General features: G+C 42.9%; 1 protein-coding gene across 3 annotated transcripts in view; it reads right to left on the minus strand.

Moving 5' to 3' along the window:
• DAPK1 (death associated protein kinase 1) overlaps positions 1–13,591 on the minus strand; it is a 210,174-nt gene that overhangs the window by 54,341 nt on the left and 142,242 nt on the right. For 2 of the 3 annotated variants that reach the window (XM_079927569.1, XM_079927570.1), the window contains 11 exons: positions 12,011–12,149; positions 10,161–10,290; positions 9,943–9,991; positions 9,830–9,856; positions 8,978–9,130; positions 8,575–8,620; positions 7,336–7,425; positions 5,659–5,751; positions 3,249–3,368; positions 2,693–2,791; positions 1,756–1,854 (listed from right to left, as the gene is read on the minus strand). In XM_079927569.1, coding sequence (XP_079783695.1) covers positions 1,756–1,854; positions 2,693–2,791; positions 3,249–3,368; positions 5,659–5,751; positions 7,336–7,425; positions 8,575–8,620; positions 8,978–9,130; positions 9,830–9,856; positions 9,943–9,991; positions 10,161–10,290; positions 12,011–12,149 — 1,045 coding nt within the window. The remainder of the gene's footprint in view (positions 1–1,755; positions 1,855–2,692; positions 2,792–3,248; positions 3,369–5,658; positions 5,752–7,335; positions 7,426–8,574; positions 8,621–8,977; positions 9,131–9,829; positions 9,857–9,942; positions 9,992–10,160; positions 10,291–12,010; positions 12,150–13,591) is intronic. The other variant, XM_079927571.1, reaches the window with a different exon arrangement.

Consider the following 13,591-nt stretch of genomic DNA (forward strand, 5'->3'; position numbering starts at 1 on the left):
CCTGGCTCCACCTCCTCCCCTGAGGTGGTACCTGCCCCTCTCAGGCCAGATGCCCCTTTGGTGACTGGGCCAAGGACCCTGGGGTGGGGCACCCACTATGTAGCTAGCGTTAAATCCACACACCTGGCTCATCCTGTGTGTGATAACCCTCCCTCCCTCCCTAAGTAAGAGTGCGTTCCCTTTTTTGTGATAGCTGGTCTCAATTCTCATTATATACTGACGCTTCCAGCTATGTGATTTTTTTTCAAAACACAAAATTCCTTTTTTAATATTAAGTTCTTTAAACACAGGGTTTTATTTAATACCAAGTTTCTGATTTCATTTTGTCTATGTTTAGAATGTCATTTCTTACATTCTCAGAGATTTTAAAAAACATTACCATTAGCCCATACAATAACATTCTATGAATTAGTCATAGATGCAACTTCCTTAAGATTTTTTTTTATATCTGCCATGAGACTGTCAGAATAAACTGATCTAAAAACATAACAGAATGAGATACTTGTTGCCACCCGGCAGAAAACTGTTATAATAAATGTATGTCGGGACTTCCCTGGTGGTCCAATGATTAAGAATCTGCCTTCCAATGCAGGGGATGCAGGTTTGATCCCTGGTCAGGAAACTAAGGTCCCACATGCCATGGGGCAACTAAGCCTGCACGCCGCAACTACCGAGTATGCGAGCCACAACTACAGAGCCCACGTGCTCCAGAACCCACGGGCCACAACGGAGAGCCCGTGCACTACAACGAAAGATCTCAAGTGCTGCAACAAAGACCCGATGCAGCCAAAACTAAATAGATAAATATTTAAAAAATAATAATGAAAAAAAATAAATGTATGTCTTTAATGTAAATGTCCTCCCTTAGATATGGTGCAGTGCACAATACATACAACTGTATGTGGCAGCCCTGACTGAACATGACAACTCAGTCTACTGGTAGTAGAATCAGAGAGGGGTTGCATAATGGAATACATAACAGATGAGAAAATAGGAATCTTAAGTTCAGGTCCCAGCCCTGCAATGAATTCACAGGGCCGCTGTGTGGACTGAATGAAACATGGGTACGTGAAAGTAAGGTATCTTCCTAAACCAATCATTTTGATAACATCTTTACCCCAAAAGCCTTACTTTACTTGCATTGTCTCATTAACCCTTCTAGTGCCAGTGATCGTAAGGTCAGCACCGTCAGTCAGTCACATCAAAGAGGAAGAGAATGGTAGAGATGTGCACATGGCGGGTCAAGAAGAGGACCAGGACTCAGGTCACTTTCTGGTTGTCTTTCTGGCTGAACTGAGTTTTCATGTTATGGGGAAGATAGTTCACTGCTTATATAACATGGAAAACCCTTGGCAGATTTCAAGTAAAATCAGATTTTATTTATTTATATTAAAAAAAATTTTTTTTTTTTGCGGTACATGGGCCTCTCACTGTTGTGGCCTCTCCCGTTGCGGAGCACAGGCTCCGGACACACAGGCTCAGCGGCCATGGCTCACGGGCCCAGCCGCTCCGCGGCATGCGGGATCCTCCCGGACTGGGGCATGAACCCGCGTCCCCTGCATCGGCAGGCGGACTCTCAACCACTGCGCCACCAGGGAATCCCCCTGATTTTAATATTAGACTAAGCCACCAGCAAAAAGAAACTTCTACTTAAATTCTCTGTAGGAAGATTTTGGTCCTGGATCCTTGTTCTTTGGGTCATGATGCAGAAGGCATGCCTTTTATTACTTTCCTTAAGAAGAGAAGTGGCCTTACCTTGTCTTTAACATCCAAAGGGCATTTGTTCTCATTGAGAAATTTCAAGGTATCTACGTGGCCATGCCGAGAGGCCCAGTAGATGGCATTGGATCCACCCTGTACAAAAACCAAGGCAGAGTCACATTCCCAGACTGGATCTGAATGCAAACATCACTCAGTTGCTATATTTCCCTTCCTATGTGATGACAACCTCCAAAGGAGCAACTCCCAAGAGGAATAAAACCCCATTTCGCTTTTCAGTTTGACAAAGGGACCAAGGTTATGTAAGACGTTAACATTCCAGGAAGCTGGGTGAAAGGGATAAGGGAGCTCTCTATACTATCTCTGCAGATTTTTTTTTGGTAAATCTAGAATTATTTCGAAATAAAAAGTTGTTTTTCTTTTCCTAAAACCTTCATTTCAACTTCTGGTTAGAATTCCCTATATTGTCAAGGGCCAGATCTAGTCCCTTTACAGCTCAGTTGAAAGTCTATGGAAGCTGATGACAGACCCGTTGTAATGACGCTTAGCTGATCATCACTTGTGTCTACACTTCCAATGTGGTCTACGCCTCAAAGCATATCCTCCTTACTCTGTTGCCCTGATTAATGTGCGGGCAAATACATTTCTGATGAGATTAATTGGGTAATTAAAACATTTTCAATGTGACATCAAATAACACCGCTGAGTAAATATGATCAGTAAGGAGTCAATCTGGGGCAGGACACAAAGAAAGGCTGATGCAGGCCAACTGAGCCACGAGGAAGATGAATGTTTGCCTTTTTCTCTGTAACATGTTAGACAGGAACAGGCTATTCAAGTAGTTCATCTTCCTTTATAGGAAACTGAGAAACGAAGTAGGGCATATGTGTTATTTTTCTCTATTACCTTTCGATTAGAGACATTTGGAAATACTTAAAAAATTAATTCCTTTGCAATAAAACAGAATTATGACCTTATCCTGGACATCGATTCTTGAGCCTCTTTTAATGAGCAACTGTAGTATTTGAATATTCCCACAGCCAGCAGCAATAAGTAACGGTGGTGTCCCATGCTGGAAAAGGCAAGAAAAAAAAATACCTATTTTTCAGGTTTGGTAGGAAAGGAAAAGCCCAAACTAGCCCTGCTGCCCCAGATACCTTCCTGTGTCTCCACAGACACAGGACACATTCCTGTCCTGCGTGACAGGAACGGAAGACAGTCAGAAGGACACAACATCTTCCTCTTTTGGATTCACAATCCAAAGTGACATTTTCATTTGCACGATGAGCACATTTAAATTTTCATGGTTAGAGGCGAGTGCTAGGTGCGTGTAGAAAGGCCCTCAATGCAAAAAGACCTTATTCCTAACTCAGCTCACTTTCTAAGCAGAAGTGATTTTCCCCACAGTATGGAGCTTACAACAGTAAGGGAGAATGAAGAGCAGATGGGGTCTTTCCACCTTGGACTTGGAGGTGCCCAATCACCATGACCCCCCGACCCCCACTACCCCTGGCAGGACAGCATCAGACCTTGTTGGGTTGGTTAACGTCATAGTTGGACAAGGAGCCCAGGAGGTGCTGCAGGCCTGGGACGTTGTCATCGTTGATGGCGTGGATGATAGCTTTCATCACGAAGGAGTCTTCCTCATCCTTGAGAGAGACATGGAAGAGGGAAAAAGTGTTAGACTGTTGGTCATGCTGCTCCTTTTACCAACATCAGAGAAACCAATGCTCATTTATTAAAAGGAGTGTTCAGGGGAAAGTAAGCCATTTAATCCCAAAATCCACCTGGTCATGAAGGGAAGCAGGAGGTCATTTTTTGCCCCTTCACCTACTATTTATCAGTGTCTTTATGCTGCCTGCATTATTACCCAGAGAGCAAACATCTCTTAAGATTCAGATTTAGAACAACGATTGATGACAAACTACACTTTGTGTTTACCTTAGGAATCTTTAAAAACATATAGTCCCAGAAACCACTGTAGAAAATTTCAGGTGTAACTCAGATTCTAAAAACCATAGAACCAAGGAAATGATATCTTCGAATAAGAAAGTCTTACTTTGTAATTTTTGCAATTACAGATTGTCATTTTTTGAGCACTAGAAATTCTTCATTCTCTAGGTATTCTATAACATAGCAAAATTCTCTGAAAGCTGGTCACAATTATTTTTAAAAAAAGGTATGAAAAGGGGAGAAATGTAAAAATAAAGGCCAGAAATGGGAAAATGGAGGCATTTCATTTACAAAGAGAAAATAACTAGATACTGTGGAACAGTAAGTTTGTTAAATTTTTGCTACTTTGTTAAAGTACTTTCTTAAATATAAATAATAAGAAATTTGCACAATATGGTAAATTAAAACAAAAGAAAATAAGCTAGAAAAGTCCCAAACAAAAGTTTTGGACTTACAGAGGTACTGCTACTAAAATTTCAAATCTGGAAAAGCGTACCTACAGAGGCTGAACCTCTGCCTATGGGGGGGTGGAATGGAGAAGGCGTTTCTCTGAACTCTGCTTTCTCTTCTCTATAAATCTGAATCCAAACAAGCTTCATGAGAGACATAATAATATCTGCACAGAGTACATGTTTAAGAACACCACTGGTTTTGCTTTTCTATCACAATCCGAGTTGAAGACTAAGAGACATTTGACTGAAAGTGAGAGTGACAAGAAATGGGAGAATGGGAGGAATAAGCACGTTGCTGTAACACAGCCTCACGATCAGCAGGACACTGAGATGATGAGAGAGAGACCCTGAGGGCTGGGGAGGGTGGTCTTCCCACCTGGAGCTTCTACACAAGCCCTGTCCCTCTCTTACCCTAAACTCTTCATTGCAACAAACTGTCTCCCAACTGATTATTCAGGGCAATTTTAATTTGTAAGATTTCATTGTTCTCATCACCTTACTTAGATTAATAGTTTATATCTTGTCCTGGTTCCACGGCCACCCTCAAACAATTCCCCAGTCCAGCTTTCCTCCTCTTTCTCTCCCTTCTCCTCCTAACTTGCTTCTCTCCTACTTCTTTATTTCTTTTTAAAATTTCCTATCTCTTTTCAGGCTATAAGGTTAGATCTGGAACTTGAGTAAAACTACTGGCTTCAGGGAGTAAAAAAAGAGCTGGTGTCTGCTGATGTGTGATCCTGCCCTTGGAGTTCCCGGATTCCACTCAGGAAACACTGACTATTCAGTTACAGGAGCAGGCTGGTTCCCACAGAACCACCCTTTCTGCCTTTTCTGGAGTCCCCTTTACCTCCAGGATTCACAAAGCCCCGTTGTCTGACTGTTGGGGAAAGTCTCGTTGAATTCTGATGTGTCCAGTCATATCTGAAGAGTTAATCTGTGATTAGGTTTCAGTTTGGATTAAGGGAAAAAAGTCGTGGAGTTGTTCTCAAGAGCCTTTAGAAATCAATACAACATCAACAAAGTGAGTGGGTTTAGCCTTCTGGTCTACCACGAACTATATCAGCAAATTCCACTGCATTTCCCCTGATTTTCTGGTGTGTTTGTGTGTGTGTGTGTGTGTGTGTATGTGTTCAGAGGAGGGTTGTCTGCCCCTTTTGTACTAGTACAGTCTAAGATTCTCCAAGGTTGGTGGAAACAGAGGGCTCTCGTTTTAGTTCATGAAAATTAGAATATGATCTTTCCTCTTCTACTGGCAAGCCTCTCTTTTATCAAACCGTGTTGGGGGTGAGAGGAGGGTGGGAAGGTGGTAGTGTTAGAGCTAGTAGGTATAGCCAATCAAAACAAAGAGGAAAAAGGACGAAACAGTAACAGAGTAGATCCAATCAGCCACCCCAACTCCCCCACTCAAGAGGAGGAAGAACAGGCCTGATGTTTCCAAGACTTCAGGTTTTCTGGGTTGCTGAACAAATTAAACAACCTAAACACGGTAAATACACAGTGCTAAGAACAAACCTATCTGGGGAAAAGGTTTGCTTACCAGAGTATCATCGCTTCTGGCAACACTCATGTTACTTCTGGACAAGAATGACCTGGATAATCTTTGGCACAGTGATATCAAGCGAACAGATTGCTTTAAAAAAAAAAGAGAGAGAGAGAGAGTGAAAAAAATGCAGGGGGAGAGGAGGAGAGAGAGCTTACATAACAATACTCAAATTAGTGCAAATGACAAAGCCTTTGAGATAGCATTCAAGGCTGACAGCGTGTATTATTCTTCAGGGGTGGGCGATCCCACAAGCAGGTTGGATCATATTTTTTTTTATTTTTTATGGTACGCGGGCCTCTCACTGTTGTGGCCTCTCCCGTTGCGGAGCACAGGCTCCGGACGCGCAGGCTCAGCGGCCATGGCTCACGGGCCCAGCCGCTCCGCGGCACGTGGGATCTTCCTGGACCAGGGCACGAACCCATATCCCCTGCATCGGCAGGCAGACTCTGAACCACTGCGCCACCAGGGAAGCCCGGATCATATTTGCTTAAAGAAATTTGTAAAGGTCTTATAAATCAAGACAACAATAGAGAGAGATTCTCCTGCATTTCGTTATTAAGCTGCAGAACTGGATGCATCCCTTCTCTCTCCATATTCACTCTCTACTCTTTGAGGAATGGGATCTTACCCTAACAAAGCCCTTGCACGTCTCCCCTCAGAGAAGCATGGTATGCAAGGGTCTTGCCCTGTGTCCTCGGTGCCCAGGCAAGTTGGTAATGGCAGACAGTGTGACTCTCAAAACTCATCCAGTTGTTGGAAATGAGCAGGTTGGGGACTCTTTAGCCTATAGGACAAACACCTCTGCACTTACTCTCAAAGGCAGAAGCAACAGGTAAAGAATGTGTGTGTGTGTGCGTGTCTGTACATGAATGAAAGAGAGGGAGAGAAAGAGAAACTTATGGTGGTTCACTCTACATTTTAAGCCTTATTTTCAAGGCTTCTTTGAGACTAAGAGTCAAGTCTTGAGTAACCCATGGCTGTGGTCCTCCTCATCTCTGTCAAGCCATCCCCAACCTGATGAGTACAATGAGGTACACTTCTGGTCCAGTGATGAGGAGACATGGCAAGTACCTGCTTCCTCTGGGCTTGACATGACCCTGTGCACAGGAAGCCATCCTGTCCCCTTCTTAACCCTGAATTTTCATTTGTTCAAGTTTGGCTGGAATGCCCTTTAGAGCCACATCCTACTCAGCCCCTGCAGAAACCATCCGCACTGAGAAGGGATCACATCGCAGACGCTCATGGTCACACCCCACCCCCATCCCAACCACTCACAGACCCAGGCTGGATTTAGAGAACCATTTACACAAGTTCTGGTATAATCATAATGCTATGGTGCCTACCACAAGAAACAAATCTATTTAAAATGTGGCTTGTTGCCTTTAGAAGAAGACGGCACTATAATTTTATTGTACTGATTTAAAAATTTGCCTTGGGAATGGTTTTAATTTAAAAAAATGCAAAATTACATGTGAAAAGATGAGTTAATAGGACTGAAATAGTATTTTTGATTGTCTTTGAAAATAGGGCAACAGTGCAGATGACTACAGAGTGAATTTTTAAAAAGGATGCAGTTCTGCACTGCCAGTATCAGAAGAAGTGAGCCCTGAACAGAGGGAGAGCCACAGGGGACACAGAATTAGTTCATCCCTTCAAATCAAACAATCTTACTTTCCATTTTTTCCGGGCTGCGAACTTCTTGAATTTCTCCATGTTTACTGCCGATGCTTTTCTACTAAGTGCTTGTTGGGTATCTTTAGGCTAAAATGAAAATTCAAGAAAGACAATTTAGAGCTCTCAAATTATAGAAATGCATTACATGACAACTTTTGAAATCCTCTCATTATTTGGGACGCTTACATATTCACCTTGCTAAAGTAACAAAACGAGTTGGGATGATAGGCCTGATCCAGGAACCTAGTCTCCAGAGGCTAAACTCTTGTGGCTAAGGGTTTGAGCAGATCCATGAAGACTGGATCTTGAGGGAAAGTTGAAAAGTTGAGCTTGGACAAGCTGAATTACAACTTTCCATAAGAGAATCTGGGAATGGCATGATTCACGGTGAGGCCACATTGCGAGGCATGTGAACTTAACATCATCAAGTCATTTAGAGCTGGTTGGGACCTCAGATGTTAGCAAATTCGGTCTATCTTACAGCATTAAAATCCCTCCTACTGCATTTTTTCAGGAGGCCATGCAACTCTACCTCTGAAGGAAGGAGACACCGTTGCCTTCTAGGGAAGCCCAGGCAAGTGCTGGGAGCTGGCACAGACAGAGGTCTCCAGCTGCCCCAAACCTACTTCTGCAACGCAAGTAACTGCACCACAATGGTTCCATGATTTTATTCTGTAACTGCCATGCTTCCCCACCCTTAGTCCTTTCTGGTCTAGCTGAAACAACTTCCGTTCTTTAACCCAAATGCTGACAGGCGCCAGGCAAACAGTGTAAAAGTGTATATACATCGGGGGTGGCTGCTGGCCTGGTACAAAGGCAACTGGGCAGAGTTTCTGGCAGCCTTGCAGAATGAGGGCTCAGTGTTGATAGATCTTCAGATTTTTCAAGAGAAACTGGAAATCCAGATTTGATATGATACTTAAATGTTGGAAGTTAATTCAAGAATTTTCAAAAATATTGTTTGGGCTAATATCCCACAATCAAACTCGAGGCTGTGGAGTGGACCTGCCCTTCAGTTCCTCATCACAGTCCTGCACTGTGGTAGCTCGCTCCTTTCTACCTCCGTCATCATGAGGATTCTCTCAGCTGTCAGCTGTCTTAAAGTATAGCACCAACAGCAAACACAAGACTCCAGACGTGACCGTGGTTAGAACCCATAGTGCCTAGTGATACCCTAGGACAAACGAATTCCAGGTCGCCCTATAATCCCCAAACCAATCGCAATATGCAACTTACCTTGATCCAGGGATGCTGCAAACTATCTTGAATTGTCATTCTCTTCCTTTGTGGGGGGAGGGGAAAGAAAAAAAAAGCGGTGACCATAGAAGCAAACACTAAGGTTGTTTCCATGCCGGCTGGGCCTACCAAGGAGATGCTCTGGAAAATGCAGTTCGGGGCCTGCTTCACGGAGCCGAAAACAACATCAGACTTTGTGTGATTATTTCACTGTGCCTGCAGGGGCTGACTGAGCAGGTACAAAGGGCCCTGCCTGCATTTTCTGAAGCGTTTCACACAGCATGCTTCTCTTTGCCAGGAGGAAACAACCAGGGTCGCATAAACGTGGCCATGTGCACAGGACAGGTGCTCTCGTCTAGCTGAGGCCACAGCTGGGCACCTTTCGGGTATAATGGACACTCACTTTGGATCCTTGACGAGGAGTCTTCTTATGAAATCTTTGGCTAGGGCACTGGTATTACTGAAGTATTCTTCCTCAAATTCGTAGTTGACAGCAGATACGTTCGCTAACGTTTCTTGTTTAGTGTCTCCAAGAAATGGGGATGCCCCACTTAGGCTGTTAATAAAACAGGGCACAGAACGTGAGTAAGTCCCTCTTGTGTTGTCATTCTGTTCCTACAATATTTGATAAAGGGAGCGAGGAATAACATTATAATCTCACTTTAGAATTCAGTTACATTTTATAGGGCATTTAATTGTCATGCACAAAAGCTTCAGCTTAATGCAAAGGACAGTTAATTTAGAACAGCATTTAGTAGTTTAAAAAAAAGAAAAAGAAAGCCTTTCCTATTTTCTCAGCAGTAATAGACAGCCATGCTTTCTTTCAGTGATTATGCTGCAGTTTCTGATGACTCATTTCAAATTAGGAGAAAATGTTTCATTAGTATAAACTAAACATGTTGTGGAGGTGTAAAATGAATATGTTTAAAAAGCATAGGGCTTCCCTGGTGGCGCAGTGGTTGAGAGTCCGCCTGCCGATGCAGGGGACACGGGTTCGTGCCCCGGTCCGGGAAGATCCCACATGCTGCGGAGCGGCTGGGCCCGTGACCCATGGCCGCTGAGCCTGCGCGTCCGGAGCCTGTGCTCCGCAACGGGAGAGGCACAACAGTGAGAGGCCCGCGTACCGCAAAAAAAAAAAAAAAAAAAAAAAGCATACATAAGCTGAACTGATCAACACGACACATAGAATGGTCAGTAAAACATACGGTCTCAAAGAAAAAGGAAAAGAACATGAGCTGTGGATTTGGGTACTTACAGAATATAGGTTATTACCCCAATACTCCTAGACACAAAATAAAAAGAAAAACAACATCAGAAGAATAGTAAAATAAATCAGAAAGGTGACAACATCAAGAACATGCTCCTTACCACATGTCTGCCTCAAGACCAAGAGGTTCATAGTTGACTATCTCAGGAGCTAAGAGGAAATGAACGCACATTTAGTTAGGGAAGAAAGTGAACCAACAGATTCTAATCTTCATGTATAAACCAGAAACATGTACCAGGGAAATGATGCTGCAGCAGGGTGAATTTTACCAGCATAAGGTTTATGAGAAATGAATGACCACAGGAATAAGAAAACTTACCAACAAACTCTGGTGTCCCAAATATGTTCTTGAATTCATTTCCAAAGTCAATTTTATGGGCCAACCCAAAGTCGATGATCTTGATCCGAGGTTTGGGAACATTTCTATCCAAAAGCATTATGTTTTCAGGCTTTAAAAAAAAGAAAAATAGTACAGCAATGTCCATAGGTGGAAATAACATGATGCCCATCAGATGAATGGATAAACAAAACGTGGTCTATCCATACAATGGAATACCATTCAGCCTGAGAAAGAAAGGAAATTCTGACATGCGCTACAATATGCATGAACCCTGAAGACACTATGTGAACTAAAATAAGTCAGTCACAAAAGGAGAAATAGTGCGTGATTCCACTTACATGAAATACCTAGAATACGCAAAATCATAGTGACAGAAAGTAGAATAGTGGATGCTAGCAGCTGGGGGTAGGAGGGTTGGGGAGTTAGTGTTTAATGGGTACATAGTTTCAGTTTGGGAAGATCAATAATTTCCAGAAATAGATGGCTGTGACGGTTGTACAACAATGTGAATATACTTAATGTCACTTAACTGCATACTTTGAAATGGTTAAAATGGTAAATTTTATATTATGTTTATTTTTCCACAATTAAAAAAAACCCTATCATATGTTATGCTGAAGACAAGATGGCAGGTAGTTCTTCCTCTTCCCTGAAAAAACAACCAAAACGTAGGGATGAAAGAGTAGTTGCAAGAGAACACTAGGAAAAATAAATGTCTTGGTTTAGATTCTCCCAGGAGCAGACCTGTGACATGGATTTGGATGCAAGCAGCTGATGTAGGAGGGGACTCCAGGGAATACTTGGTAGAGGAATGGGGAGACAGGAAACAGAAGGAAGGAAGCTGATACAAAGTGTCTTATCAAGGTAGGAGTGACTGGAGCACAATCCCTTTGGAGGACTTGGGGAGAAAGGGCAGCACTCAGAATTTTTCAACTGAAGCACGAGGGAGTTGGGGTATTTATCCACCTTCTCCCCAGCTGCACTGCTAAGAGCTGCTTCAGTAGGCATTTACTCTTTGGCATTTCCAGCTCCCAGCAGCAGTCTTTGGGGTGTGTGTTAGTGAGTGTTGGGGGATCCAGATGGGGTCTTGACGGCTCTGCTACAGTAAGTATGGAGAAAATCTTCCCTCCTCTTACATCTATCCTAGCTCCAATGGTCTGAATCACTCACTTGGCAATCAACCCCACACTTTTTGTGATAATCTTCTCGCTGCCTCGGATTGTACCTGAATCTTACATTGCTACTTCTGTTGCTCATATGTATATCTTCCCCTCTCAGAGAGACCATCACCTCTGTGATGGATGGGAGTAGGATGTGCCTTTTTATGTCCGATAATGCCTTGCCTCCAGCCAAGCAAAGACCACAATTAGCCAGTCTCAGAGTTTGGTTTGATTGATTGCCAGAGACTGAGTCAGCCCAGAAGGCTTTGCATCAAGAGGGAGAGTAGAGATCAAGACACCTTCCATCTTATATGCCTTGTAGCCAGAAGGGGAGGGAAACTGGGCAGCCAATGGGTACTCTAGGTTGAAAATACCCCATAACCAACAGCAGCCCCCTTTCTTAGAGACCTGGCTGGTAAGACCCCTTGATTCTTCCCCAAGAATTCTCAAATGTAATCATTCATCTTAAGCCTCTATCTCACACATTGGTTAGGAATTCCTGTAGTAGGCACGCATTATACACTTGCTGATTTATATTGATAATTTCATTGGTTAAACCCCTCTAGGAAAAAAACGTGTATCTCTTTGGGACGCCCTCAGTTTTTCTTAGCAGACAGCGAATGCTGTGGTACGTGTAAGCTTTTATCTGATTCACACCAAGCAACATACCTTGAGATCAAAGTGGGCAATCTGAAGGGAATGCAGGTAGTAAACACCATTAAGAATTTGTTTGAGAAATTCAGTTGCTTCCTCTTCAGTCAGAGATTCCTTTTCAGCTAAGAAGTCAAAGAGTTCACCACCTGCAACACTGAAAATCAAGAGGCAGACGTTATTGATGACAGTTCTGTCTCATATTGATTTGTTCTCTCATAGATGATTTGCACGCTCAAGTGTCTGGCAAGAAAATAGCATTGAGGACATGCTGAAACTGCTAAGCAAGGAATCAGAATTCTCTGTGCTTCTCCCTGTTGGATAAGAATTCTGCATTCAGGTACATTTGTGCTTGAAAGCACTTGGGTACTGCTTTCCTAACGTGCTAGGTTCACAAATAGGGGAGACGGTAGAAATGTGATGCGGAAAAAAATTAATGCATCCTTCAGACGTCTTAATTAAACATGTTTAGAGAGGAAGTCTTAACTCACTGATTAAAAAAAAACTACAATCCAACTGTGTATAGAATTTATAGACTATATCTTCCTAGCCCAAAGAGAGACACCTGGAAAATTCAAAATCTCTGTATTAGCCAATTTTTTTTAAAACCCAAATCACAATATATGGCCTGACAAGGATTTTTTGTTTGTATGCTTTGTATTTGTATATATGTAAACACTTCTACGTTTATAAAAATCACATTTAGTAATGAACTTAACAAACACCTTAACAAATAAGAATAAACATACACAAAATCGAAATGCCCGTGGTTGTTGGGGATTTGATGAATCTGTCTCCCTGGCCAGACTGTAAAGCCCTAGAGGGCAGCGGTCAGCTCCCGGCTGCTGGCCCACTGCGCGCAGTCTCCCCATCCTTGCACAGGGCCAGCCACGCAGCAAGAATGAAAAAACTTTTAATTAAGTGGATGAATGAACACACTCCCCTAAAAAAATCCATGGTACTGATTCATGGCAAATAACAGGGAACTTTTAATAAGAGTTTTTATAAGTTAATCTTTATCGAGTTTAACCATATGTTCACAACATAATAATTAACTGCAATTATGCACATAACCATATGTGCATAATCTTTCTTTCAGCAAGACAGCTCCATAAACATACCTACCACATCTACATCCAGAATAAGAAAACTGGTGTCCTTGAGATGAAATTATAATGACAAAAAAGCTATTTTTGTAAAAGAAGAGTTTCAGATCCTGCACCATCACCCTCCAAGTGGGTGTTTTTCTTAGACTGGCTCAGGATCTCCTGGCACCAGAATTGCTTGGGATGTTTTCAATATGCGGACCCTGGGCCTCACGTCCAACCTGCTGCATGAGTTTCTAAGAGTGGGGACCAGGAAGGCAGCATTTTAAACAAGCACCCCAGGTGATTCTTAGCACACTAAGAACTGAGGATCAGTTTTCGGAAGTCTTAATTGCATCCTCCCGCTGCAAGTCCTCCCTCTGATATTTAAATTTTATCCGGAGGGGAGGGCGAAGTGACTCCTCCACCTCCCGGGACCCAAGAGCGTTTCTGTCACAGAGCCTGAGCCTTGCCTGGGGGGCAGAGGCCTGCAGCTGATGCAGCAATGCCCCTC

This window comes from Stenella coeruleoalba (assembly GCF_951394435.1).
Source record: "Stenella coeruleoalba genome assembly, chromosome: 7".
NCBI classification, from domain to species: domain Eukaryota; kingdom Metazoa; phylum Chordata; class Mammalia; order Artiodactyla; family Delphinidae; genus Stenella; species Stenella coeruleoalba.